This window comes from Notolabrus celidotus, chromosome 11 (assembly GCF_009762535.1).
Source record: "Notolabrus celidotus isolate fNotCel1 chromosome 11, fNotCel1.pri, whole genome shotgun sequence".
Classification (NCBI taxonomy): domain Eukaryota; kingdom Metazoa; phylum Chordata; class Actinopteri; order Labriformes; family Labridae; genus Notolabrus; species Notolabrus celidotus.
Window position 1 is genome coordinate 16,510,630 of NC_048282.1, and position 27,682 is coordinate 16,538,311.

The window sequence follows — 27,682 nt, forward strand, 5'->3', positions numbered from 1 at the left end:
GTCCACTATGTAGACTGGTCCTAAGAAACAAACTGCATTTTTCACTTTTCAGACTGATGTGTTTGTTTTCTGTTTATTTTGACGATAAGAGAGACAAAGTAACATCATTTAACCCTTATTATGTCTTTGTTACATTTTGTTTTCTCGGGGTGATCAGTGTGAGAGGACCTGTAAGAATACAATTTCATCTCTGGGCCTGCATGTTTGAATGAGTTTAGCTTTATTGTGAAGAAAACAAGACAAAGCAACTTTTCACTGTTTAAAATATCTTTAATGGTTCAGTTGGTATAGGATTTGGAAGCATTAAGTCAAGACATGGTCAGCAGCCATACAAAACGAAACCAACTAATCAATGTCGACTGAGAGGAAAATAAAATACAAAGGCAACACAAAAAAAAAATCAAAAAGAAAAAGAAACAATTAGGCAACGTCAGATCATCACAGTAAAAAGATACATCGATCCTAACCCAACTCAACAGCATGCTGAAAACAAAACTGGAGCAAGTTAAATGGTGTCCACACACTCACACTCACATTCATCCACAACTTGAACGAAGGCTGCAGAACAACCCTGATAGGTAAAATGTACAGTAAGACGCCTTTTAGAGAAAAAAAACAAAACAATGCATAGACAAATAAAGAATGTTTTAAAACAAAAGTAAACATATATAGACAAATTTCTTTGTCGTAGGCGGACATTGTGACAGATCTGTTGGCAGCGATGATTGCTGAGGACATTCAAAAAGAAGTTATTGCCAACAAGGTTTGAAGGATAACACTTTACCCACTGAGAAACAAAGATTTTTTTGATATTTTAAAAGAGCTCAGAGCTTCCACAGACGTCTAGACTGTACAAACAATGGTCATTGTGGCAAAGCTTCAAAGATCCTCAGCTCTACTTGAATGAACATTATAAACCAGGAGGCAGACATGCTTGGCTTCAAAACATTACGTTACAATTATTTTAAGTTATACAAGTTAACAAACTGTACTTAAAACACATTAAATATTGAGCATGTCGCTAGAAAAACATGTCAGGTGTTAACAAATATTCTTTTCAGATATTCCAGTTGAATCAATTATCACAGAAGTTTTTTTTTGAAATCGCTGAAGAAATAAAAATGTCTACAAAGTTTTCCTTTTATCCACCACACCAAACGTAGAATCCCTGTGCTAAATATCAAAATGTATTTTTTGCAAATATCCCACTGATCATAGTGCAAGAGATACAGTACAGTCAGAGTTAGCACACAGTTCATATGTTTGCTTCACATGATTAGTTAACTTGTAGTTTAAAATTAGAGTTTGTGTGGTTTTAGTGTGAACAAGGAGTCACAGCTGATGGCTGTAAAGAGCGACTCATGTCAGGCTGTCTCATCTACGAGCTCTCCATCTTTTATGTTGTGTTCCGGGAACAGGGAGTCAAATCAGTAAACAATAAATTACAGCTACAGCCTTCCTCTTTTCAATTTTCTTGATCATAATGTTAATTTCATCTTTCAGATAAAAAAACAACAAAAAATACAATTGGCACAATTCATTATTGTATTTTCCCAACCATCTGTACAATAAAAAAAAGTTTTACATGTCACAACAACCCAAAAGCAGTAAATGTTTGGGAGAAACTGTCCACCTGTGTTTCATGTGATTATTATCTTTGCTAGTGTCTTTAATTATTTACGCTTTCCCCAAAAGGAAAGACCCGTTGCACTTTCAACAGCCTATGGTTTAATATAAAGCAGCAGGAGAACGAACAGGGCCTCATTTATAAAACTGTAGAAAACTGTGTAAGCTCTTTACATTTCCAGATCACACCAGTCACGCCACCAGGCCATGTGACCCTGTGATGTTTACTCACATAGCTCATGCTGAAAATCCACAAAGAGAAATGCTACAGAGAGTAAAATGCTGCAGATATTGATTTAGATTTAATACTTGTGTTTTTTTGGTTCACAGATCTGGTTTGGCCATTTACAGACAGAGAGTCTACACAGCAGAGAGTATTGCTTAATCAGAGAGCCAAATCATTAGACTAATCAAGACTGATGTGTTAAAAATGTCTGTAGCAGCTTAAAGGTGAGAAAAAAGATCAAGAGTTGACCAGAACTCACTTTACTGCGCTTGAGTCCTTCTACTGACTTCCTGCAGCAGCATGGTTAAAGAATAAACAGGGCAGAGTTTAGCTAATTGTATTTTACTTCTCCTCTCCAACACTGCAGGATTCAGTAGATGTGTTGATGTGCTTATGAAACCTCTAAGGGAGAATTGAACCCATCATGGATTTTTTTACACTAATTGTTTATAAGTGAGGCCCCTCGTGTGACAGAATAAAAAGCATTTATAACAGAACAGCTAAATCAAAAACAATTGTAGCCCCGTTAGGGAGCACAGAAATAATTAAAATCTCTCTCCTAACATGATCGTTCTTCACACTTGCTGCTTGACCAAAACTATATTTCTCTTTGCTTCAATTAGCTGCTGATTGGTCAGTTTCTCCAGTGACCACAGCAGATATAACACTTAACACTGTCTAAAGACAAAATAATACAAAACAAGAACCCTCCCACCCAAAAGAAAAAAAACTACATTTGATATTCATCCACACAATCTGTGAGTGTTTTCACTGACGGCCTTGTTACCAAGGCTTTAAACCCACAGTGAAGCACTTGAGTGCATCTCAGGTAATGGTGTGCCAGCCTGTGTGAGGAGGAGCTGGTGGATGGAAGAGGCTGGGGGAGAGGGAGGCAGCTCCGCCTCCTGGAGTCTCTTCCCCTCCTCTTCATCCCTCCCAGGTGCCCCTTCTCTCCTGAGCTCATCAGTGTTGTGTTTGTGGAGTTTGGGTCGTTCATGGATTACGTGCGGGTTGGGACGGGATGCAGGGGAGGATGTAGTGGGGCGGAATGGAGGGGGGTGGGGGATTGCAGGGCCCAGGGTCACTGGCGCCGGTCCTCCGTCTCTGACCGCGAGAATGCCATCACCACGTCCTCTGCACCTGGAAACACAGGACAAACAGCAGAATGTCAAACAAGTCCTCCAAACAGGGTTGATTAAATCCAACAGATGGGATGTTTATCGAAAAGGCTCTTTTGAAACAGAAAGCTGTAATTTTTACAGAAGTCAGCAATAAAGGGCTTCTACAGAAAACTAGCTGATGTTTTATAAAAGCAAGATCTGGATTCATAATAATCGAAAACATGAAGAGAAAACCTTTTGTGTAATGTTTTACTGACACAATAAAGACTACTGACTTCAGTGTCAACAGATAAATCAACGATAATGTTGAAGTGCAGATAATAAACTATGAAAATTAGGGCTGTCAATCGATTAATATATTTAATCCCGATTAATCGTATGATGTCCGTAGTTAGCTGGCAATTAATCTCAAATTGATTGCACATTTTTTTTTATCTGTTCTAAATGTACCTTAAATGGATAATTTTCAAGTTTTTAACACTCTTATCAACATGGGAGTGAACAAATATGCTTGCTTTATGCAAATGCACGTTTATTATTATTATTATTGCAGCAATCCAAAACAATGATAAATACTGTTCAGAACAATCGCCACACAACATCAAAGGTACTGCATGCTCAAAAAATATGCTGAAAGGGCATTTTGACCTGAATGTAACATTACTTAGTAATACTACTGTAAGATGAGATTTATTTTGGTCTAAGTATTTGTATCATTGAGTTCTTTAATGAAGTTTGAAATACTTCTATTTCATATATTGCACTGCCTCTTTAAGGTTGCTCAGGGTGATATGGTTTTGAGTTGAAGTGAAGGTAGCACCTGTGTTAGATGTGCTTTTGTCCTATGTTGAGGAAGAGTCATTAAAGGCATCACAACCTACAGCAGAAGTTTTCCCGTGCTCTTTCTTCCCCACAGCCCTTAAGTATAATTAATTCAGTTTCTAGGTAACGCTGTTGAAGTTTAACAGTTCCGAAGAGATTAAACAAGTCACGGCGTTACACTACCACCATGTAATATCAAACTAACTAAACATCCTGTTTTTTTAAGCAGCTCAACATAAAGTGATTGAGCTCATGCATCACAACAACAGACGCATTGTCCATGTGTCTCCGTCACATCGACAGTAAATTCAGATAACTTTGGTCTTGTCCAGAGAACCATCTGGCAGTGCTTTAACGCTGAACTTGTCATTCAAAACACCCTCTTTATTCATTTCCTCTTGTCAACCACAATGTTATGATGCTTCTGTATCGATTTCTGATTTCCCAAACTACAGGGCAGGCCGAGGGTCATACACAGAACATGCGCACATTAATTGTGCGTCAAATAAATTAGTGGCGCTAAGGAGACTTTGAGTTAACGTGTTATTATTGCGTCACTTTCAACAGCCCTAATGAAAATGTGAGGCCTCAAAGTGAAACATAATCCTAGGGGATCACACAAGGGATCGTTCTTATTCAGAAACACGTCAGGGAAATGAAGTGGACTGCTACAAAAATAATAGAGTTTAGTCTGTCCACGTGGGCCCAAGACTTGGCTCCGTTCTGTAAGAATCACTCGATCTCAGTACATCTTCAACATTTTTTCAATTTCCATCGGCAATCAGATCATCTTAAACCAATAGAAGCGTCAAGTGTAAACTGAGTCAGGTCTACTTTAGGTTCTTAGACCCTTTAAATCCCGTCAGCTGTGACTTTAAAAGCCAGGAGGAAAATGCACGGCCATAATAATCCTTTAACGGTGCGTTCAGGTAATGTCGTCTATTGCGATGTTCACCTGTAACAGAAAGCACTCCCCTGCCACCAAGGCCCTCTGATGTAGAGATACTGTAACGCATTGAGTGTCCTGCTGGCAGCTGCTTCCTGCTTTGACGTGATAACACATAGATCTGGGACTTCAATATGGCTAAATCTTCTCTGCTGCTGCAGCTCAGACTGAGGCACAAGATTGTCAGTCAGTAAACACCACCAGATACTGAGTTGTGATTTTAATGCTGCTGACATGACTCAATGGGCCCAAATAAAAGAAACATACATCTGATTTTCTTTCTTGTTTTGTGCCTCTTTTCACTTTCACCAAGTGAATGAGCATCAAGCAATAATTGGAGTCTTATCTGAGTTGAGTCAACTAATGGCTCCTGCCAGACAAACAATGGGACTCTGTCAGCTGGCTTTTGTTTAACAAGGAATCATTCATTAGTCTGCTGCCAACTGTGGTTCATCAAATGATTTGGGCTTGCTGAGACAGTTCTTCTCCTAGAAATAAACACATATTTTCTTTTTTCTGTTTGACTAAGATAAATCAAAAACACACATGGTTCCTTTAGTACCTAAAATATCTAACTGTAGGGGAGAACGGGGTTGGTTGTCACACGGGTTGGTTGGCAACTAGTTATATCTCGCCACCAGAGGGCGCTGTCTCTCAAATTGGGGTATGGACATTTCCAGAATTAGGATCAGAACTCACCTACATAGGGTGCATCTCAAAGCTCTAAACTGCAGTCTCCTCGCTCCTCGGTCAAACCGGAAGTACTTACTGACGCGCCATTTTAACTTGCGTCCCAAACCTCTAAACGCTGCTGGAGGAGAGAGGAGAGAGGAGACTAATCCGAGGAGGGATAATCGAGGAAACATGAGAGCAGACTTTGCGGAAGTCTTTTCTCTGACAGACACGCCCCCTTATCGAATATCACTCACTGATTGGACGCTGCAGCGGCTCGCACTTAACCGAAACTTAACATCAGCGGAGTTTAATAACAGAGAAAAGACGGACCTTAAAACAGTCATTAAGGGTGCCCTGAAACAGATCATAAACATCCGTCGGTTTCTAAACAGTCTGTATGTGATGAGCTGAGATGGAAAAGTGTTTGATGTGAATTTTAAAAACAAAATACTGATCGCAAAATCATAAATTCAATATAACAGAGGATAAATTATGTTATATCTGATTGTTTTTGTCAGATTCACTGTCTAATGAAATAGAGTAATAGAGTCTAACATCATTGATAGAATATATATCAATGATCAGTTATTCCTCCTGTTAGTTTCCCCGTTTGTTCTCGTTTTCTTCATGAAGAGAAGTCTGACAGTAAAGTTTGTCTGTTAGTAAAAACACTTGTTATATTTCCTTTCAGGTTAATAAAGTTTCATACGAGGCTGATCATTAATGAGCACAGGGTTTGAAAAGAGTTGCATGGTTTCTATTTTCCCTTAAAGTAATAAATGATTTAATAATGAGGCATTTTACCGGTGAATCGATCCGCGATGCTTCAGGACAGAATAAACAGAGAGCTGATTCTCTTCATGTGCAGGTGTGTGTTAAACATGTAAACACAGAGACAGAGCTCTGTTACTGTTTATATTTATCAGAGTTATTACAGTGAACATGTGTGCAGACACAAACAGCTGTTAAAGCCGTCATCACAAACCGACGTCGCTTCACGTGACGCTCCGGAGGAGAGGACGTCTCATTTCTCTAAATACAAATATCCTCTCTCCTCTGGTTTCATTTCCTCGCATCTCTGGTGGGCGGGACTAAGACGCGAGGAAGAGACGCGAGGAAGAGACGCGAGGAAGAGACGCGAGGAAGAGACGCGAGGAAGAGACGGAAGGATGGACGTTTAGAGCTTTGAGAAGCACCCATAGTCTTCTCTGGAGTAAGACAGCTGAACTTGAGGTGAGAGGACTTTTTGTGTTTTTCATGTCAAATTGTAAATATTCAGCTCCTCAGTATTTTTCTTCTAGGCTTTTAAAGGATGGGTTTATAACAAAACAAGTGTTCCCCTTACAAAGTGTGAGGGGAAAGCTATAGTTTAGATTTTTATTAGCTAGCTAAGTAGTTGTTAGATGGTTGTTAGCCTTGATGCTAGCAAAAAGTTCCAGTTGGGGTTGGTCGTCACATTCTCTTTGGGGTTGGTTGTCACATGTAACAACCAACCCCTATGTTGGCAAAATCATGCATGGTGAAATTAGTTGGAGTGTGCAGACCCTACATTTGCCATCACTGTAACTCAGACAGTGACTGCATGTAGCCTAGTTGAGTAGGTCATTATTGTTCGGCCTATTTGTTTTGTTCTTTATGTTGTTATATAGGCCGGCCTAAAGATGTGTTTCCTGTACATGTTCCTCATTTTATGTTAAAATGTATTAAGTTATGTAGGCCTATCACTTGTCAGTGTAATATAACATTCAAATTTAGTTCTGTCTTCTTGCCTTTTTTAAAAGATTTTTCCCATTGAAATACCATTGTGACAACCAACCCCATAGTGTGTGACAACCATCCCCGTGATGGGGTTGGTTGTCACAATGTGTCAGAGTGTCTTTGATAGTTAATTGCCTCTTTGTTACAATGAGTTGGAAAATGAGATGGATACACATTTCAAGCCAACACCTTAAGCTTCAATTTAATGTAGGAATGACTATTGAAAGATGTTTTTTCTCCCCTACTTTCATACTGTCCTCATCCTGTGACGTGCTTCAGTCCACAAACTCTCCAAATAGAGAGAGAGAAGGCTTGAATTGCTTCCTTCAGATAAACTAGGGGGAATGAATCCCTCTCCCACAGCCTGGTGAAATGTGTTTTCTTGTTTGAAATTAAGTGTGAAATACTTGAGACCACAAAGTAAATACAGAGACATTTCTGGTGTCTTTGAACCCTTAATTATAAAGATGTCTCTTAAACGATGACAACTAGCTGCTACTGCTGAAAGTAAGCGTGCTTATGTTCTGAAATAAGAATATCTGACAATCTGCGATCTCATTTACAGTGCTATAAGCAATGTCTACACCTTTGTAGAGTGTTGATAATAATTCCCAACAGCACATTGTGCATGCCTGATACAAAAAAAATTTTTCTCTCCTCACCCAAGCCTCGAAATGCTCGTTAGATTTAATTATTGTGGAGATATGAAAGTAGGCCAGGGACTGAGATTTTCCGCTCCTATTTGGCACAAAAGGCGAACTCTCCATCACAGACAGCCCAGACCCTCCAAACAGAATTTTTCTGATTCATTTTGTTATCTCTGCAAGTGGGTAATTAGCATGTTTCTATTGAGGTCGACTTGAGCTTGCTAAGATGGAGACGTTTGGGGGAGGGTTGCCTTTTTTAATATGAACTTTGAAGTTCCTCGTCCAGTGGGAGTTCCTAGGCCTACCAGATTATTGAAGAGGAAGCCAATCTGCAAAAACAGCACCCCGAGAGGAGAGGAGATAAAAAACCCTGGACGAGACGTTATGTTCTTTAGTTAATAAGATGAATGTAATCTGCTCTGAGAAGCACGTAGGGATAATAATGTTTTAACAAGAGGAATATTATGTAATATGACACAATAGGGACCCTGACCTGAACTTCAAAACTGCTGAGTAGCCCTGCTGTTCAGGATGATGTTTTGGTCAGAAGCTTGCAATAGCACTCATTTATCACAATACCTGCCAGTCTGAAACTCTGCGCAGCTGGCTGGAGGAGTTCACCCATGTGTAGTGGGCGGGTCAGAGGAAGGACGTGTCTGACACACTGTGCAACCTGAGCCCAGCGACCAGCAGAATATGCTCTCAAAATACACCAGAGAGCCCAGTGAATGGCTGGGCTATATCTGGTTTTTACTGTAGCACTTAAACTGGAAGTCATGTTTGGACCTCGCCCTGCCACACACACACACACACACACACACACACACACACACACACACACACACACACACACACACACACACACACACACACACACACACACACACACACACACACACACACACACACACACACACACACACACACACACACACACACACACACACACACACACACACACACACACACACACACATACACAAATAAGCTCAAGCAAACACGATGCAAACGCCAGGTCCCTCAAAGCTGTTGCCTAGCGACAGATAAAAATCAGGCTGCTGCTGCCTATGAGGAGAGGGCTTTCAGGGATGCAGCTCCGGCCCCACCCTCCGATGTGTGCTGATCCCCTCCTCACCCCGTCTGATGGGAGCAAACAGAACAGGCTCCGGACAAATTACATTGATGATAGCATCAACAGGCATGTCATCCGATTTGTGGTCTATAAATACTTTGAAACAAGGGAGAGCCATCTCATTCATTACTGTCTTTTTAGGAAAATAAAATGGACACACTATTTCAGTGTGGGTTCAATCTGGGAAAATTGATTTGAAAAAAACGATTTCTAACCTTGCCTGTTCCAGATGGGGACTTTTAACTTGTTTCTGACATTTAAGAAACACCAATTTCCGAACCCATCGGCAATCGTTGGATGATGATAAATGCCTCTAGGAACTGTTCTAAAGTATTCTGACATTTCATTCAGCTGTAGTCAGCCTTTAGCAACACACAGCTTCAAGCTAATACCTCCTTTTCCATGTTGTTTACATTCCAATTATTAACTTAAAGTAGTGACCAAGTGTTCAAGTTAAAAGCTATGTGAAGATATATCTGCTGAGTGAACGCTGTCAGTTCTATAATGGACGCCCAAAAGAGGAAGTTTACGTCAGCTGTAGCTTACTGCAAATAAACAAGAAACCTTGTATTAATGGATTCAAAGTGTGAAAAAAACAGACAGGTTTTTGGATTGAATTGTTCCTGGTCCTTGAAATAAAGGGATTCCACCCTCAGGTTTAGCACTTGAACCCAGGTTCAGTTCACCATCACGTAAATAATGTTGCTGACACTGCTCTTCCTGAACCCCAGCCTGCATGAACATGTCAGCTCTTTTGCATTATTTTGTGTCATAATTCTAATTTTAATGTGTTTCCCGTGTGTTTTCTCATTTGAAGCAGTTTTTTTATACAGAATATTTAATTCCTCTTATCCACTGCTGAGGTTTAAAGTTGAATTGTAATATCTGTTGGTTATGAAGAACTCACCAAACTGCTGTTACATAATTATAATATCTTGAATAATGATACTGTCAGTTTAAAAATGTTCATTTTATTTTGGTTCACAAAGTCAGAAAAGCCTGAAGTTGCCAAAACATGTTTCTTAGTTTTATCATCACAATAAGAAATAAAGATTGTTAAATCAATACTGGGATCGGATTGGTTCAGTATAGGTATCGGCAGATACCAAAACCCAGGGATCGGTATCGGGACCTAAAAAGTGGGATCAGTGCATCCCTTATAGATCATGAATAGACAATGAATAAATGATTAGTCGGTAAATCCCTAGCTGTACTAATCTATTTAACTGAACTTACCAAAGAGCAAACAAGGTGTTTCTTCACATTGCTTTGAGAACAAAAATCAATAAGTGGTTGAGAAAAAGTACCCTGAAATGAACAAGAGTACATACTGAGGCTCAAAGGATAAGAGGGCTGTGAAATGAACCCAAAGGGAGTGTGTTTGAAGTTTAAGGCCCCCCTGCTGGGTCTCTCAAGCCCTGCAGTCTGAATAGGCAAAGAAGCAGCCACATTCTGACTCCAGTGCTGCACTCAGTTATTAGTCAGAGTAGCAGCAGCAGCATTTGAGGTCACAATCTGTGCAGGGTCAGCTGAGAGGATAAAGACACGGGATCCCCCCCTACCCAACCCTCCACCCACCCTCATGGCAGCGACAGCAGGGGCGGGTTAAGAAGCATGGCACACAACAGGGGTGTGTGTGTGGTCCAGCTCAACATGTTGACATAAACAAACACAGCAGGTCTACTTTTACACTGTATTAGAGCAGAGTTCAGTTTCAGAGTAACATTGCTGTGTATTTAAAGTAATTATTCAAAAGTCCTCTTTCTTTATAACTCAGTTTAGAAAGTTTACTTTTCATCTTTTATTACTTTTTCTTTTAATGATGATTACTCATGTTTCAGATTTGTATTGCAGAAAACTCTGCGCCTCACACTTTGATATTATTTTAAAGGCAAATATTACTGTCAACGTACTGTTCAGGGTTTTTAAAGTATGTATTTCCAAAAGACTTCATGGGCAACCAAATGAAACATAAAAAGATAATCTGCAGCGAATTCCTCTCTTCTAATGAGCTCCAGCCAAATGATCTTCACAAGAAGAATTTCAAATGTCATAAAAAGACGTCCATGTTACAGTGTTGTCCTTCAAATTGTGTCTGGTTTAAGGGACAACATTAAGTCCTAAAAAATGTAATAAATAAAAAAACGTGCAGATGAATGATACTAGATTTGTGTAATGGTTTGTTTTCACTTTGCACGAGCACTACAAATTAGGTCAAAGTTGGAGCAGACAACTGACTAGATCCTTCAAAGATGAATCTGACATTACAGAAGCCACATACACAAAGTCAATCAGCTTAATAGGTCACAGATTTTTGGTGTGTAGGTCCACGACTCAACATAACTTAAGTTGTCAAATGAAGTGAAAAGCAGAGTTAGGGCATGCTTTATCATGTGACCATACTAGGGATGCACAATATTATCGTCACATTATCGGTATCGGCTGATGTTGGCTTAAAAATGAACTATCTGACATCGGCCAACACGCCGATATCAGCTGATATAATTAACCGATAAAATAATGAGCTGCTGCACACATGTTAGGCTCATGTTTGAAGTTAAATTTGAATTTAAGCAGCAGTCTGTAAGGTACATGTAGCTGACTAATATAGGCATATTTACTGTCAAAGAGTAAACCATTTTATTTAATTTGAGTTTAATTGCTGTACAGTTGCACTTTTCACATGTTCCCTGTGAACAGAGGTTAGGTTTAGTTACTATGTCAAATGTGAAATTGGCCAAATTTGCCCTGGTTGTGGGTTTTGTTATGATTGTCTCAGGGAGAGCATCATCCAAGTTTTAAGTAGGATGTATCTTTTTGTCTACACTTTGTTTGAAAGCAATTGTCGTAAATAAATATGCAGTTTTAAGTATTAAGTATTTTTCTTATTTTGCACAAGAAATTAATATTACATAACAAATGTGATAATAGTATCACCATAATACTGTATGCTAATTCCAATACAGGTGAGAATCAATGATCTCTGCAATTAGGTGTGCGGGAAAAAATATATCGGTATTGGTAATCGGCTAAATGAGTGGTAAAATATTGGCATATCGGATATCGGCAAAAAAAAACCAATATCGTGCATCCCTAGACCATACAACCAAAACTGTAACCTACCTACTGACACATTTCTGATGGAGCAGATAGTCGACTCAAATAGAAAATGAAGCTCCTGTGTTTCAGGGCGTTGAGTGAAGTAGACGTGATAGTACTACTTAAAAATCTATGTCTGTGTCCGTGTCTCTGATTCATGCTGCAGAGAGGAGCCGAGGAATCAATACCACTCTCTGCCCGAGTCATGCCGTTAAATAAAAGGTGGGTCCTTGCAGTGTGTCACGTGGCTTTTAGTCTTACAGGCAAGGTTTAAGGATTGTGTGATACGAGGGATTGTAAAACAGAGAAAAAGAAACAAGATCGTATTGATTGCCCACGGCTGCAGAAATATTTGAAACAAGAGAACCCATATTTCTGTGAGACGGGACGGGACTGACGGGGAGAGATTGGAATATCACACTCTGGCTGTGTAATTAGCACTCCAGCTTGCTTCAAGGCCCCCTAATGACACCTGCTTCTATCTACTGATGCAGCACGTCGCAACAGCACCAAAACCCACAGGGAAGCTTGGTTTTCCTGGGACAACTGAAGTTGCTATAGCAACCCCTCTTTCTCTATCCTCTTTTGTTTAGGCCCCCAGACATCCTTCTAGTAGGAGTTAACTTTCCTTGTCACATCAGAGCAGAAAACAAGTCTTGATATAGCTGTCTTCATGTGTAGCTGTTAATAAGAGAGTTAACATGGGAACAACTGCCTGATTGTAAAGACTTCTTCAGTGCAGTAAGTTACTAAATCATCATTCAGCAATTAACAGTGAAACAGAGTCACAGAAAACAAGACTTCACGTAATGAGTTCCTACTTCATTTCAATTTATTATAAAACTCAAGTTTATTATGCAAAGTCCTGACGCCCACAATCCTTTGCACCTCCACTAAGAAGCTACATCAATCAGGAAGCTGAATGACAAAAAAAGAAATGTATACATAAAAATAATTTCAGCTTCAGAGCCTTTAGCAAAGAATTCTTTTTTGGTCTGATTAAAATTGCAAAACAAAATTCTATATTTGCATGTATGGTAATCAGCCAATTAAAACTATCTGAAATGCAAATTCAGTGACCCAAAGACTTAAAAGAAACATGAGCGACAGCCCTGAGTTGGGTTTATCTCTTTTTTTTCCCCATGAGGGACCAGAAGAAACATTTAAAGCTGAGCAGAGTCTGAGGGAAGGATTTCTAAATAGTTCATGACAACATTTTTAGACAGATTAGACTGCAACAACTACACATCAGGTTTCTTATCAGAATCTGTTGAACTGACAGTTACACTGTGTCACATTAACTTTCATGTGCTCGCACTCTTCATGTTCTCTCTGATGTTTCCTGAATACAGATTTAAATGAGTCTCCAACACATCAGAATGCTCTGAGTGTTTTCTAAGTATGCCGTCAATCGATTGAGGATCCATGTTTGACATTACTGCTCCATGCTGAGACCCTTTGAGGACGCTGGTATCAAACCTCCTGAATAAGCAGCAGACTCAATCCATACTCATCAAAACTTCTAGACAGAGGCTGATTTTTTTCTAATTGGAGCAATGTGACATGTTATGATAACTAATGCTCTGAAAGCTCCTCAGAGTCAACAATCCTTCATCAATGCTTATTGTATGAGAGGTAAAATACACTAAGAGTAGTGCTGTATTATTTAACAAGCTGAAGGAGGTGAGTCATCTACTCTTAATTATCTCCTTTCAAAACAGCCAGCTGAGCAGCAATGACAGAACAATGTGCTTTTTATTATAGCTGTTGCAAATGCAACAGTAATTCATGCTCTGCTGCTAACACTAAACCTGTGCTGGAGGGGGGAGCTTTTAAAAACGGAGACAAAAGGAGGTGAGCTATCAAAAAGCATGGTGGGTTAAATCTCTACAGCACAGTTAATATTTTTCTACACTTGTTATTGTTGAAGCTAACCTTTAAAAAAAGTAATATCTACTGATGCTGAAGTGTGAGGTCTAAAGGTAGAGCGGGTATGAGAAGGTACATTAAGTAAACAACAATTACCTCTACACCCATTTCCAAGAAATCTAACACGTTGGATTCAATTGAATTCTCTTTCTTTCTCTTAAATGTTTAAATGCTAATCACTCAATAATCAAAATTCTATTCGTTTTGCAAACAAGGATCAGATTGAACCTTGCTTTGTCTGATTCCACGTGGGTGATTTGTTGTTTGATGTCTGTGCTTCTGCACGTTTTAAGAGGCACAATGGCAGTGCAGGTTGCTAGGTGATGAAATGATCTCTTTCATCTATTTTCCTCCCTGTTACTCAGTCCGAATGAGATCAAATAGCAGACTTCCTTTTTCATGTAACTGAACCTCTTCACACCGCCTAACAGGATCCTAAATGTGCTGATACCTACAAACTGCTGTCCTCCAGTGCCACGTTTAAAAGTGATTAACGAACAGCTACCTCCTCAATGCCTAATCACAGTATTCAGATAAGGCTCTGACCACAAATTATTTATCGGCACACTAAGAAGATGGCAGGATGCCAGATCACTCTAAATGTGTCTGTTTTTGTGATGTATAATGCATAACCCGAGCACCTTTCCCCAGTCACTTGTGCATTATTGATGAGGCTCTTCTTAGCAGTATTGACAAAGCACAGACATGGAGTCCTGTTCCTACTAAAGGGCATGAAGACACAGAATGAGGCCAAACTGCACAAACTGACAGTCAGCTTGTAGTTATTCAAACAGGCAGATAACATCCTGTATAAATTAATGAATTCAAACTGGTGGCAATCGCCCTTTTGGTGCTGTACTTCTTGAGAACTGACACCATCCTTTCTGTGTGACGCAACGCTTTTTGTTCTGCTGCCTGATGAAGAAACATGCCATAATAAGGGAACTAACACGGACCATGATGCAATACCCGACTGTGAAATGTTAACAGTTCATACCATATTGCAGAATTTATGACAATGCAGTTTAATTTCCTGCAGGTTAGAACAAAGACGATAAAAACACCAGAAGAGGACAAAAAGATAAAATAATTTCTCCTTTTACACTGTATAATCATAAAAATAAAAAAAACTCAAGACTTATCTTTTTAGTCTCGCTGTTAACTGAGTTTTATTCTTCACAGTTTTATTTATTCATTTATTATCTAGTTCAAATTTTAGTCACTTTTATTCTACTTTATTTATGTGCTAATTTATTTATTTATTTTTAAGTATAGCATCTTAGTTTCTTTTAATGGTTTAATATTTTAGTGTTTTATTATTTCAGAAATGTATTTTATTTTGGTGATTTTAATTTCCTGTGTTGAGTTTTAACATCTTATTTTACCTCCAGTGTTTCCTCATTAAGATATCATGAGAGCGTTTCCTCAGTTCATTCTTCAACTTCTTTTTTATTTGTTATTGTTTTTATTTCTATTGTTGCAATTATTGTGTTATTAACCATAGGATTGTGGTTGGGTTTGGGGTTGGGGCTGGGATCTTTTTCTTAATTTATTCTATTGTAGGTTGTTTTATGTACAGCACTTTGTGTTACAATGCCATTGTATGAAAAGCGCTTTATAAATAAAGTCTGATTGATTTATTGATTGATAAACCAAATCCTAGTCTAAAACAGAAGATCACACATCTATAATTCAAACAGTGCTGTTTTTCTCTCTTAGCTGAATAAGGACGCAGACAATGAGACCTTACAATGTACCACAGGTAAAGCATCCCAAATCATTTTCCAGATTTAAAGCTCCCCTGAGGTATCAATATCAAAGCTAGGCCTGGTTGACCACAGGGGGACAGCAGGGTGCCTGCCTGACCACACTGTCTGGACTGAGTCTGGAAGACACTGATAAGTCTAGTCACAGAAAATGTAAACATCATCTGGGACACTGCTGCTGCTTTCTTTGATAACTGCAGTGTCTCACCACATATATTATTTTTGTTGTAGCACCCTCTTGTGGCCTAAAAATCTGGAAAATAAGGAGGTGACCGAGAAGCTCAACATCCCCCTCTGGTGCTCTGAAATAGTACGACCATCATAAATGAATCTTGCAACAACAGCAGCGCACAATCATTGAACTGCTTTATCATATGAATACATCAAACTTTGATCCCAGTGCTAAATTTAGCCCCTTTGTGAGAAGCAGCGTTCAGAGTGGTGATGCACTTAGGCGTTGGATGAGTCACTTGTTTCAGCCTATGTGAGTAATCTTACAGGGCTGGTGGGCCGCTGAGTCGGCCTCACTGCAGAGTCAGGGAATATTTCAGGCCTGCTGGGGTAAGTGCTCATGTGCGTGGAGGGATTTCCCCTTGTTTTTGTCCCAGCAAAGTTTCAGTCCTGTGACAGGTGAAGCTGGCGTTTATGAGCTGAATAAACACTTTGTCCCTACCTCCTAAAAAAAACATCCAAGCATTAAAAAAGTTGATTTTTACATGTAAACTAAAAACGTATTTATTCAGTCTGGCTTTTATGTAGGGTTTAACAATTTTATTACTTACCTTTTACTGTAATATTGATTTTCATGTTTCTTTATTATTTTAGTAATTTAACTGTTATCTTATTCTATTTTTATTTATTTATCTAGTCAGTTTCATTGATATTTTTAGCCTTAGTTTTATTTTCAACTCTTATCCTTACCCTTTTTAAATCTATTCATTTTAACTATTTGTATTCTTAATTTTGATGCTTTAACTTATTTTAATTACATATATTTTATTGTTAGTGTGCATTAGTCTCTATTTTATTTTATGTTATTTTAATTTTAATTTTTTGTATCATTATTTTCCTTATTTTTTTCCCCTAATATGTGATGCCGTTGTTTTATTTCTGCTTCTTTCTTGTTTTTCAATCACTGTAAAGCACTTTGGGTTGCATTTGATTTGTATTAAATGTGTTATAGAAATAAAGCTTGCTTGATTTATAGTATGTCTGACCTGATGGAAAGAGTAAATCAATCAACCCTTGAGTATGCTTACATTTAATTTGGAATAATAAACAAATTACATTTCAAACTATAATAATGCTGGCTGGATCAACCCACTTTAAGCAAAGTGTGTGCATGTGTGCATGTGTGCATGTGTGTGTGTGTGTCACAGCCTTACCCTGGTCTATGTTGTGCTGTGGTAGCTGGCTCATCTGACTGTGAACCACACCCGCGTAATTCCGGAGAAAAGCTTCTTCACTTGGTGTAAGCTGCAGAGAAGTAAACAAAGTGATGGTCAAAATTATACAATGGTACAAACATTCACATTTTTCTATAAGTATGCTCTGACTATGTGTGATGTCATGTGGTGACATCACATTTATTCAAATATTTCATGATGAGCATTAGACAATTTGTAAGCATCTTCTCTCTCTTCAATTTCCTGGGTCAGAGGAATTTTTAAATGCTCTATCCCTTTAAGAAGAGGATCATATGAAGGAAATGTTATCACTCCAGTGTTTACAGTCACACGGTGTAAGTGACAGAAAGTTGTCTCTTAGTGACAGGTGTTTCAACTCCGGTTTGTAGCATTGGGATGCATTTGTTTGAGTGGAAATCTACATCAATGTTATTTTTAAAAATTAAAGTGCATTGTACCTGACTGAAGTGAGCTCTAGTTTGACACATATCAGTGACTGGTTGATTGTGTTACATTAGTAGATTATAATGACAGCTTTTATATAACTTAATGGAAATTAAAACTAATAGATTCAGGTTCATTGCGAAGAAGGTTTTTACATTTGTGTAAAAACAATGAACACAGAAGAACATGGGATCAAATCACACAGGAGGTAAGGATGTCCCATCCAAAACTTGGGACTAGGCGCACTCCGTATTTTATATCAAGACCGGTCGAGACCACCACTGATGCACTCTGTGTTCTTGTCATTACTGTGATAAGAGAAAAAACTAAACTTAAGGAGTCAAAAGAAAGGCAACAAAGACAAAACCAAACCTTGTTTTTTGCTGTCAATAGTATTCAAAGCAAACTAAAATAAACTAAACAGAAGTCTTTTATTTTGTTAACTCTCATGATGATTTTTCATTGATATGTATATGGTCTTGGTCTTGTCTTGGTCTCGCCCTGCCTTGATCTTGGTCTTGACTCGGTCTCAATCCCTAAATGTCTTGATCTTGTCTTGGTATCGGTGCACTCTGGTCTCGTACATGTCTTGGTCTCGGTCAATGTGTTCTTGACTACAACACTACAAGACACCCTTGCTTTTGTAAGCGTATATTCATTTAGAATACACCAAGGCTTTTTGTTCTCCAGAGGCTGCAAATTAGCTCATCTTTGCTCAACTCCTCCATGCTGTCAAGAGGCGTTAAGAAAACAATCCGCTTGCTGAATTCTTGTCACTTTGTGAGCTGAACACATTTCTTCTGGAGCTGCTAATATTCACTCTTAGTCTATTTTAAGGAAGTTGTGATAAAAGGTTTGCTCTAAGACACATCCTTTACATGTATTTTCTTTGCAGGTTTGAAACATTTTTATTTTGGGGGTAAGAAGAGCTCCTTTAACAACTTAAACATTTTGACATGGTAACGATGGTTTTCAGTCTGTAGGACCACATAAGCAAGATTTAATATGGGAAGATGTGTCACTTACATGTGACATGTTACTTACATTTGATCCCATTTTCTTTAGCATGAGCAGAACCCGCACTTTCTGTTGGATGTACATGTCTTCAGGAGACTTCCCCGGGGCCTCCTCGCGGTTCATCCCCCCTGCTCCTGTGGCTCTGGACACAAAAACAAAAACATGTTACACAGGAACTTTGACAACGTGCAGGCACGCAAACTATCACAGTGTTCGGAGGTCAAAAACACTTGAAAATGTGTCGTTTGACTGAACTAACTGGTGAAGAAGGCCAGCTCAGTCCTGGACCCTGTGGAGGTGGTGGCTGACAGGAGAATTATGGCCAAGCTGTCGTCTGATGGACTTTTTTTTCTCTATATATTCTTGTTGAAATTCTTGTACTGTACACCTTCTTGTTTGGGGCTGTAACTCCATGAATTTCCCCGTTGTGGGACGAATAAAGGAGTATCTTATCTTATCTGTTTTATCCAAAAAAATCCATCAGCAAAAAGATAATAGAGGGATAGTACAGCATTAAAAATCTAACTTGTAATCAGCCCCTTTAAGCTTAACCCTCCTGTTATGTTCGTTTCTCTGGAACAGCAATAATGTTCCTGGGTCAAATTGACCCGGGGCATATTCAATTATCCAAAAGTGTCAGAACCCCAAAAAATTCAAATAGCCTACACATTGTTTTAAATCTCATTTTTAACTCAATTACTAACCATTTAAATCAAGATTTAGTCCATTGGTGTTCTTTAATTCTCACAGATCATGGTTCAATGATGATAACTCACTCGTTTTTCATTAAAATTCATGTTAAAACTTGTTTTAATGTACACTGGAAAGACCTAAATATAAATACAATAGTTCTACATGACATAGATTTTTGTTTATTTTTTTCAAATTTAATTTTTTTTTATTTTTATGAAGTGATGTTGATAATTTAACATGACACCTCTTCTGTCACATGCTGCCCAGATTTTTATGCTGCATTTCGCTGGTTTGGAAGACATATTGCCTAAAATAGACTTAAGATTTGATTGTTCCAATATCCTGCATTGAGACTGTGTTTTCATTACGACTTCTTTTAGAATATACAATGTTAACTAACTCCACCTCTTTCACATACAACAGTCAGAGGGAACTAAATGTTTAACTACAAGGTATGTATGTATCTATGTATGTATCATGGTAGTCCGTATGATAGGCCTGAGTAACTAATTTCATATAATGCAAACAGTTATGACTTTATTCCAATGCAGATTTGGCATTTCACAGCGGGAATGGTTATCATTAATATTGCATGGTACTTCTCACACAGATCTCGCCTCTGCATGCTCCTTCCATCTCTTATTCTCTGTCTAACTAATGACCTATTTTCACTGTCAGTCTGCAGAGATGCAAAATATAGGCAGGAGGAGGGAAAAAAGGGGGGGGGGAGGGGAAAGAAGGCGATAAAAAGAGCTGCCAAAGCTAATGCGGATGACAGAGAAGGGATAGGTTCCACTGTGATTGTGTGCACGCACATCAAGGTCAGCTCTTGTCGCATTAGATCTCTGCTATAACGCACCAACAAGACGAGGCTCACAGCTCGGCTTGATATACAGCATACGACCGCTAATTGAAAAGGCTTAACATGTGGAGGAAATGATTCGCAGAAAAGAGCTGAATTATTCCTCAAAATGAAATATCTGATGAGAAAAATAAATGAAGAACAGGAGTTAAAGGAGGGAATATCAGTATGCAAGTCAGGTTTTGTTCTCTCCTAAGAATCTTTCATTAAAAAGCCCACAGCAGCCACAGCGACTATGATAGTTCTGGCAATTTACTATGGCCTCTTATCTATACAAAGGGCCAGTAATGCATGTTGACAGGTCGTTTGATGTGGGGTTATATTTAATTGAGGAGCTGGCCCGCCGTCCCCTCTTCCCTGAGCCTTGGGCAGGGGGATGAATGGGGTACCGTTGGCCATCGGCTGCATTTGGGTGCTACTGCAAGCGTGTGGATTCATCCAGATCCGAGCAGCTGGAGACCATGCTTCTGGCTATGGTCCTTATAATTACAGCAACCTTTGGTGGCTGTTTACTGCAGGCAAATTGTGCATGACTTTGTCTTCGCATCTGTCTTTTAGCAGGATGCCGAGCAAGGGGCAGATGAACACATTAGATATTCACTTCCAGCACAGCGCCAAGCACAATTTAATTGGAGAACCACCGAAGACTCAAAGCCAGACAGACATGAAAAGATGGAGAGAGAGAGCTCACTGGATTCAGTTTCTCAGTGCACCTTCAGGGTGGTGGTGGTAGTGGTGGTGGTGGTGGTGGTGGTGTGTGAATATATTTCGATGGGGGGTAGAGGATGTTGGTGGAGGGGTGGGGGACTGGCAGTGTCTTTTTAGAAGCAGCAGTGACACGTTTGATCATGTCCCAGCTCCACACTTCAGACAAATGGAGGAGCCAAGACTCCGGGCAGAAGACCTACCAGCGAGTCTTCGAGAGAATACCGAATGACAGAGATTCAGGAGCTCCAATCAGATTCTCGACGGGGATAGTCAGTCACAGTGGATGAGTGGAGAAGAGAATGAGCAGGATCAGTCTGATTTTCTGACAGGTGCTGTTGTGTCTTGAGATTTACAAAACACAAGATACAACAAAAGTCCATTAGTATTCAGGCTTATTTTAACACTCCACAACTTAAGTATTTTCATGTCTGCAACAGCACAAAAGGCCAATATATTCCACCTTCATCATCGGTATAAATAGGCCTACTGCTTTCATGACTGAGGCATTTCTGGTTCTCTGATGTTTGCTTTTGAAGTTTGAAAACTGGCCATATTTAGGACCATCTCTGCCCAGACTGCTGAATTTTCTGAGGGCTGCAATTTGGATTTTTACCAACTAGAAAAACATATATCTTATCTGAAAAATAAATGACAGCATGAGTCTATTCTTTTCTTTATTCTTTATCTGACCCACACTGTGGAGATACCTGCTATAAGAAGAACAATGGTAGAGTATGGAATCCTAAGAGGAGAAACACAACGGGAAATGATGTATAATTGTAAAGGAGGATGATCAGTGAGGCTCTTCTGTTGTCATGACATGTTTTAAGTACTTTAAATCATAGAAAGGAGTCAGATCCCTTACTGTAGTTTTCACCTATTCTGCTGTAGACTCATTTGTAGACAGCTATTATTGGCTGCAGAACAGGAATCATAACAAATCTGATGCTTAGTAAACTGGATGACAACATGTACACAAGAGTGATTAACAATGTGCATGTGATTATGTAATGTGTGGTTTCATCCATGCAATCCTGCAGAACAAACTAGCTTTCCAGCTATGATTATGATTCCAACAATGCTCCAGATGGTGCTCAGGATGCCTGGCTTCCAGTGCCTCCCTGCCAAAGACTTAACCTCTGAATAATGGCTTCCTGTGTATCACTGCTGGATTACAACAATGTGAACACACTGGGTCAAGGTACAATCCAAAAATCCCATATGTTAGAGAGGTGCATCATCATCATCAGAAGTCTGTGTACCGAGAGACGGTGTGTGACCGCATGAGTACTGAATATAACCACTTCATTTTTATGTCATTTTTTACTTCCTTGATGTATAAAAATAGTGTAAAATGAAAAGAAATCAACTGTCTAAAAATTAAGGAAGAACAGAAGCACAAAACTTTTCAATGGCTAAAGCTGAACTATGGGTTGGCCGAATATTGGGACTGATATTCGACATTGGCAGATTATTTGTATCAGCATTTTATTTTACCAACAAAATTAATTTGGCTCTGCTGTCAGGACGTCTTTCTTTCTGGGTCTGTTTCATTCCACACTCTGTCTCCCCTGATGTATGCCCACAATTTTTTGGGTTAGAGTTTTTCTACACCAAACCATAGACTGTATAAATAATGGGCGTAGTATCCCTGACGTTACACATCTGTTTCTGAGGCGCTGTTTTGAAGCCAATCGTCGGCGGGAACTATATTGTTTAACTCAACCAAACTTAGTGTAACGTAAAGAGGTGGGCTTTGAGCCTCTTCGCCAACAGCTGCAGTAACCCTGCCTGTCAATCAAGTCAGCTGTGCCTCTCATTTGAAAACTCGTAATTTTAATATCTTCTAAATTGGTGCGTTAGAAAAAGCCTCAAGTGGACACTCGAAGAACTGCAGTTTTGACACTTCCACATTGGCCTCAAGTCTCGCAGCTGGAGGTTGCCGCTTGTACCAAACTGATATTGGTTAAGTCCTGAAAAACAAATATTGGTCTACCCCTCCATATTGCTAATGTTATCCAAGAAATAGTCTTGAATCTTCTATGTCAAAAGTTCTTATTATGTTAAAACAAAGAACAGCAATAAACACATTTAAGAAGCTGACATGAGAAAGGTTTGGGATTTAATAAAGTGATTTAAACCAGACGTTATTTGCCCCCCCCCCCCCTTACTATTTAACTGAGTATCATTTAAGTCAAACTGTCATGCAGCAAAAGTGACCTGGTAAAAATCTAACTTTACATTGAACCGCATGCAGAATGTCCGTTACACTAATTGAGACTGATAGAACGTGTCTGTCATATTTCTATAAATACTGTTTCTGGCGTGTGTTATGATTCAACCCCTCTGGGAAGAGGCTTAAAACACACTCTTCTATTTATAGAGCCAATGTCTGTATTACATGTTTGCCACTTCAGCAAATAACCAATCCTATCTGACTGCTGCTTCACAGTTTGGACATAAGCTGCTTTTTGTGTATTTGATTGAGCATATCCACTTAATTTCTCATACAGGCTATTTCAAAGAAATAGAAAATTATAAATTTAAATTGTTTTTTTACATATCTGCATTGCAGACGAACAGGATTTGTCAAGAAGCAGTGGCAGAGAGAAGAAATATCTCCAACACAACTCTAAAAAACAATGAAAGTGTTCTTTTTTTAGCCCACAGTATTTTGATGTACCCTCTTTGCTGTGTAACATGCCTGACAATATTTCAAGGAGCACAATAAGGTTCCTGTCTGACTCCTTTGTGTGTGCTTGATGCTAGGTTGTAGAGGTGGGCTGGCTCAACACTAATCCCTCGAGGGATGCTCAGCCAGCCTCAGACGCATACGGCTAATATTCCAGACGTAATCAAAGGCTTTCTTTAATGCTGATCTAGGCCTAATCCCCCCCCTCTGCCAGTATTGGGCTCTTTTCAGCGTTGTGATGTCGGGTTGAGCTGAGACATCAAGCTCTCTGGGCCCCTCTAGGCAGCCCAGCTAAACCCCAGCATCATGATACTGAACTACAGGAACCAAAAAGAATATCCATGTTCACATTTAAATGGTGTCATTTAAAAATGGAAGGTGAACTGTGTGTTTAAGTTTTTTATGTGTACCAATATAAGTACTTTGATAAATAGCCTCTAAATTGGTCTACAAAAAGCTATATTTTAAATATTTCAACGTGTCAATTTTTACTTGAAAGGAAATTTACACATATCAGTAGTGTTGTAGTACTGAAGACCGGTCTTGGTCTCGAGGCCTCTTATTTCAGGCCTCGGTCCCGCCTGGGAATCAAAAGCATTTTTACTCGGTCTTGTCTCGGTCTCAGACTGGGCGCACTCCGAATTTTTATATCAAGACCAGTCGAGACCACCACTGATGCACTCTGTGTTCTTGTCATTACTGTGATAAGAGAAAAAACTAAACTTAAGGAGTCAAAAGAAAGGCAACAAAGACAAAACCAAACCTTGTTTGTTGCTGTCAAAAGTATTCAAAGCAAACTAAAATAAACAGAACTCTTTTATTTTGTTAACTCTCATGATGATTTTTCATTGATATATATATGGTCTTGGTCGTCTCGGTCATCCCCTGCCTTGGTCTTGGTCTTGACTCGGTCTCGATCCCTAAATGTCTTGGTCTTGTCTTGGTCTCGGACATGTCTTGGTCTCGGTTAATGTGGTCTTGACTACAACACTACATATCAGATGCACAATCTTGTTGTTAGTTACTGCAACAATAATGTATGAAAGAAGAATGTTTGGCAGGTGGTTGTGTATTGAAGGGTGACCCGTGTTTTAATACTATTATCTACAAAAGGCCATGTAGTGAGATAGAGTGTCAGAAGTTAGTGTCTGCCTCCTTGCCCTTACAACAGAGATTGAGTATCTGTTTTTGCTGATGTAACTCAGAATACAATTAGAATCAAAAACACATGATCAGTGATATTATCATGTATATTCTATTTTCCACTGCTTGGATTATAGTACCAAACTTGAAACATGACGACAAAACCTTGATGTCTTACAATAGTATAAGCTCTGTGGGCTTCCAGTGTAGCAGTAGTTTGTGAGAACGTAGTTACTTCTAAGAAACTAGATTGAAGAGCAGACTGCTGCACTTGGAGACAGAGACCTATCATAAGAAATTAGTTAAAGTTAAATTAAGTAAGAAGCCTGCTGATGGGTTCTGGGGTTCTTTCTCGCAGATTGCACCGCACCTCTTTTCTTCGCATGGGCTATTATTCTGCAAGTGCAAGTGGACGATAAAACTTGTCCCACAAACAGAAACAGAACACTATTGATACCAAAATCTGGTCCCACTTCTGTTCTGTGCTTTTGTGCAGGATCTGTAATAGAGTTTAGCTTAGTGGTCTCCCTAAGTTGCAAACTTTCATACAGCTACTGCAAATGACACATTCAGTGAAAATGCTATTAATAGAAACAGATCCATTCATTACATGGCCTCTAGAGCATTCCAGACTTCATGAGTAAAATTGGGTGTCAGCGTCCATTTGTGTCTTTACGAACCAAAAACACAGAGCAGACTTCTCAGACCTTTTCACCACTGTGATCGGGCCACACAGCAGAGCGAGGATCTGCTGCCAGAGATTACAGTATGCAATGTGATAGGCCCCCACATTTGCTGAGGGTCATGAAGGGCAGAGGCTGCCACAGTGCAGCGGTCCAGTCACACACGGCTCGGTCCACTTGTCAAGCTTGTTACTGGCTTTAGTATCAGCTGCTCACATGATGCACAATGTCTAATTGTTTTTGACATCAAATTCCTTCTGCCTGCAGACAAACAAGAAAACATGTTTTTGATGTAGTGAGGAACTCTGTCAGAGTTATGTTCAGCTTCACATGGACGACACCAACAGTGAGAACTCTATAAGACCCCGAAAACTGAGAGGGGAAAAATAACTCGAATTCAATCACGAGATCATGAGCATCTCAGGCAAATGTGTGAGAAACGTAAGTAGGCTGGAAGCCTTGTGTGGCTGCCAGCTGAGCTGCCAACAACCTGGCCTGGTTCTGTTAGAGCAGCTGTGTCACTGCAGGTACACGCGCTCACGGACACGCGCTCTCCTCTACTGATGGCTGGGCAGTTGGGCCTGGCTGATGTACTAGTTGCTGACCACTGATATATCAGTATCAGGATATTTGTTTTCAGAGAGGTGTTGATGTCAGTACTTTTTTATTAACAGAAAGTATTAAAGCTGGGGTTGGTAGATTTAGATACTCTTTTTATTATACTGGTTAAAATGATCTTTATGTCCCGATGGCAATCAAAAATGTGTTCTTAAAAAAGAGCGAAAAAAGCCGCTATCTACAGCCAGAGTAAATCTGGGAAAACACCAACCAATCCCTGCCATCAGGAACAAAAATATGAAACCAATCAAATCCCGTCGTGCCGTTCTGCCCGCCTCCTGCGCGTACATTTCAAATTTGTTTGTTTTTCAACTTTAGCTATGATAATGTTTTGGTGTTTTCTTACCACTGAGTGAGACATGAGTTGATGTAGTGCAAAACACAAACGATGTGCTGAGGACCGGTTTTGAATCAGTCTCGATCATATGGTCGCGAAGCAGCGGCGCTCGTGCTTGCGAGTGGGGGCGTCATTTTGGAGGAGCCCCGAGGGGAGGGAGGGAGGGGTTAGAGGGAATCCTGTGGACATGCTACATTCAAAATCATGCTAGTTTTCCGTGACTACCAACCTTAGCTTTAAGGAAAAGAAAAAAAATGTAAGCTTGATTTAGAATTGTCGTCTTCAAGAAGTCTTTCTATCAAAGCATACTGTGGTCTGAGAACTGGTTAACAATTTTAATTATGTTACATAATTCACATAGTCATATTCTTTCTTGTTAGTTGTTTACGAAAGCAGCCTTTTGATTCAACTATGTCATCCCATCTGAAAGAGAACATTACTATAATGGAAGTTGTATCCATAATGAGTTGATTTTTACTGTTTTAATTTGATATCAGTTTAAATCATAGACTGTATAAGTAATGGACGTAGTATCCGTGACATCACTCATCTGTTCCTGAGCGCTGTTTTGAAGCCAATCGACGGCGGCAGCCACATTGGAAATGTGGAACTCAACCAGGCAGAGTGTGACGTAAAGAGGCGGAGTTTGAGCCTCTACGCCAACAGCTATGTGTTCCCGTCCGGGAGTCAAGTCAGTCATGTCCTTATTTGGGCAAAAACTCGTAATCTTAATATCTTCAGAACCGTTGCGTTAGAAGAAAAAATCACCCCCTACACTGTGTGCTGATACAGAAATTAACTAGGTAGAGCCAAGCCGTTTTTTGAACCAGGCTGTAAACATGTTTATTAATGCTGCAAAGATCGTCTTTTTTGAATTGGTGTTTATGTGGTTTCCGGTGTTTCTGCAGCCAGCCTCAAGCGGATTCTCAATGAATTGCAGTTTATAACACTTCCGCATGGGCTTCATAGTTTGAGACCGGAGGTTGCCGCTTGGTTTAAATCTGTCATATCCATCTGGCATGGCCAAGAAAGCAACACAAGTCCCACCAGCAGTCCAAATCTTAAGACACACTTTATATAAATAAGAAAAGTAACAGTGAATACTCACATTTCCTAATCTTAAAATAGTACATAATTAGCATGTTGCTAAATAAATGCTTTCTGACAATTAATAGATCATAAAAAAAATATGAATTTTGTTCTGTGAATTCATCAGCTAACTGTCAGAACAACTTAATGACAATTTGAAAAGCAGTGTTGGTCAGATCACCTAACAAAATACAGCCTCTTTTCATCCAAACCAGCAGGAAACTAAATGAAAACTATTTGACC

At 39.4% G+C, this 27,682-nt stretch overlaps 1 protein-coding gene across 1 annotated transcript in view; it reads right to left on the reverse strand.

Moving 5' to 3' along the window:
* Positions 1–249: 249 nt before the first annotated feature.
* The window catches only part of ctnnbip1 (catenin, beta interacting protein 1), a 30,510-nt gene continuing 3,077 nt past the window's right edge, over positions 250–27,682 (reverse strand). Inside the window, exons 2-4 of the mRNA XM_034695949.1 lie at positions 18,642–18,756; positions 17,133–17,223; positions 250–2,992 (exon numbers count right to left, since the gene is read on the reverse strand). Of these exons, the coding sequence (XP_034551840.1) occupies positions 2,934–2,992; positions 17,133–17,223; positions 18,642–18,737 (246 nt within the window). The 5' untranslated portion in view covers positions 18,738–18,756 and the 3' untranslated portion in view covers positions 250–2,933. The remainder of the gene's footprint in view (positions 2,993–17,132; positions 17,224–18,641; positions 18,757–27,682) is intronic.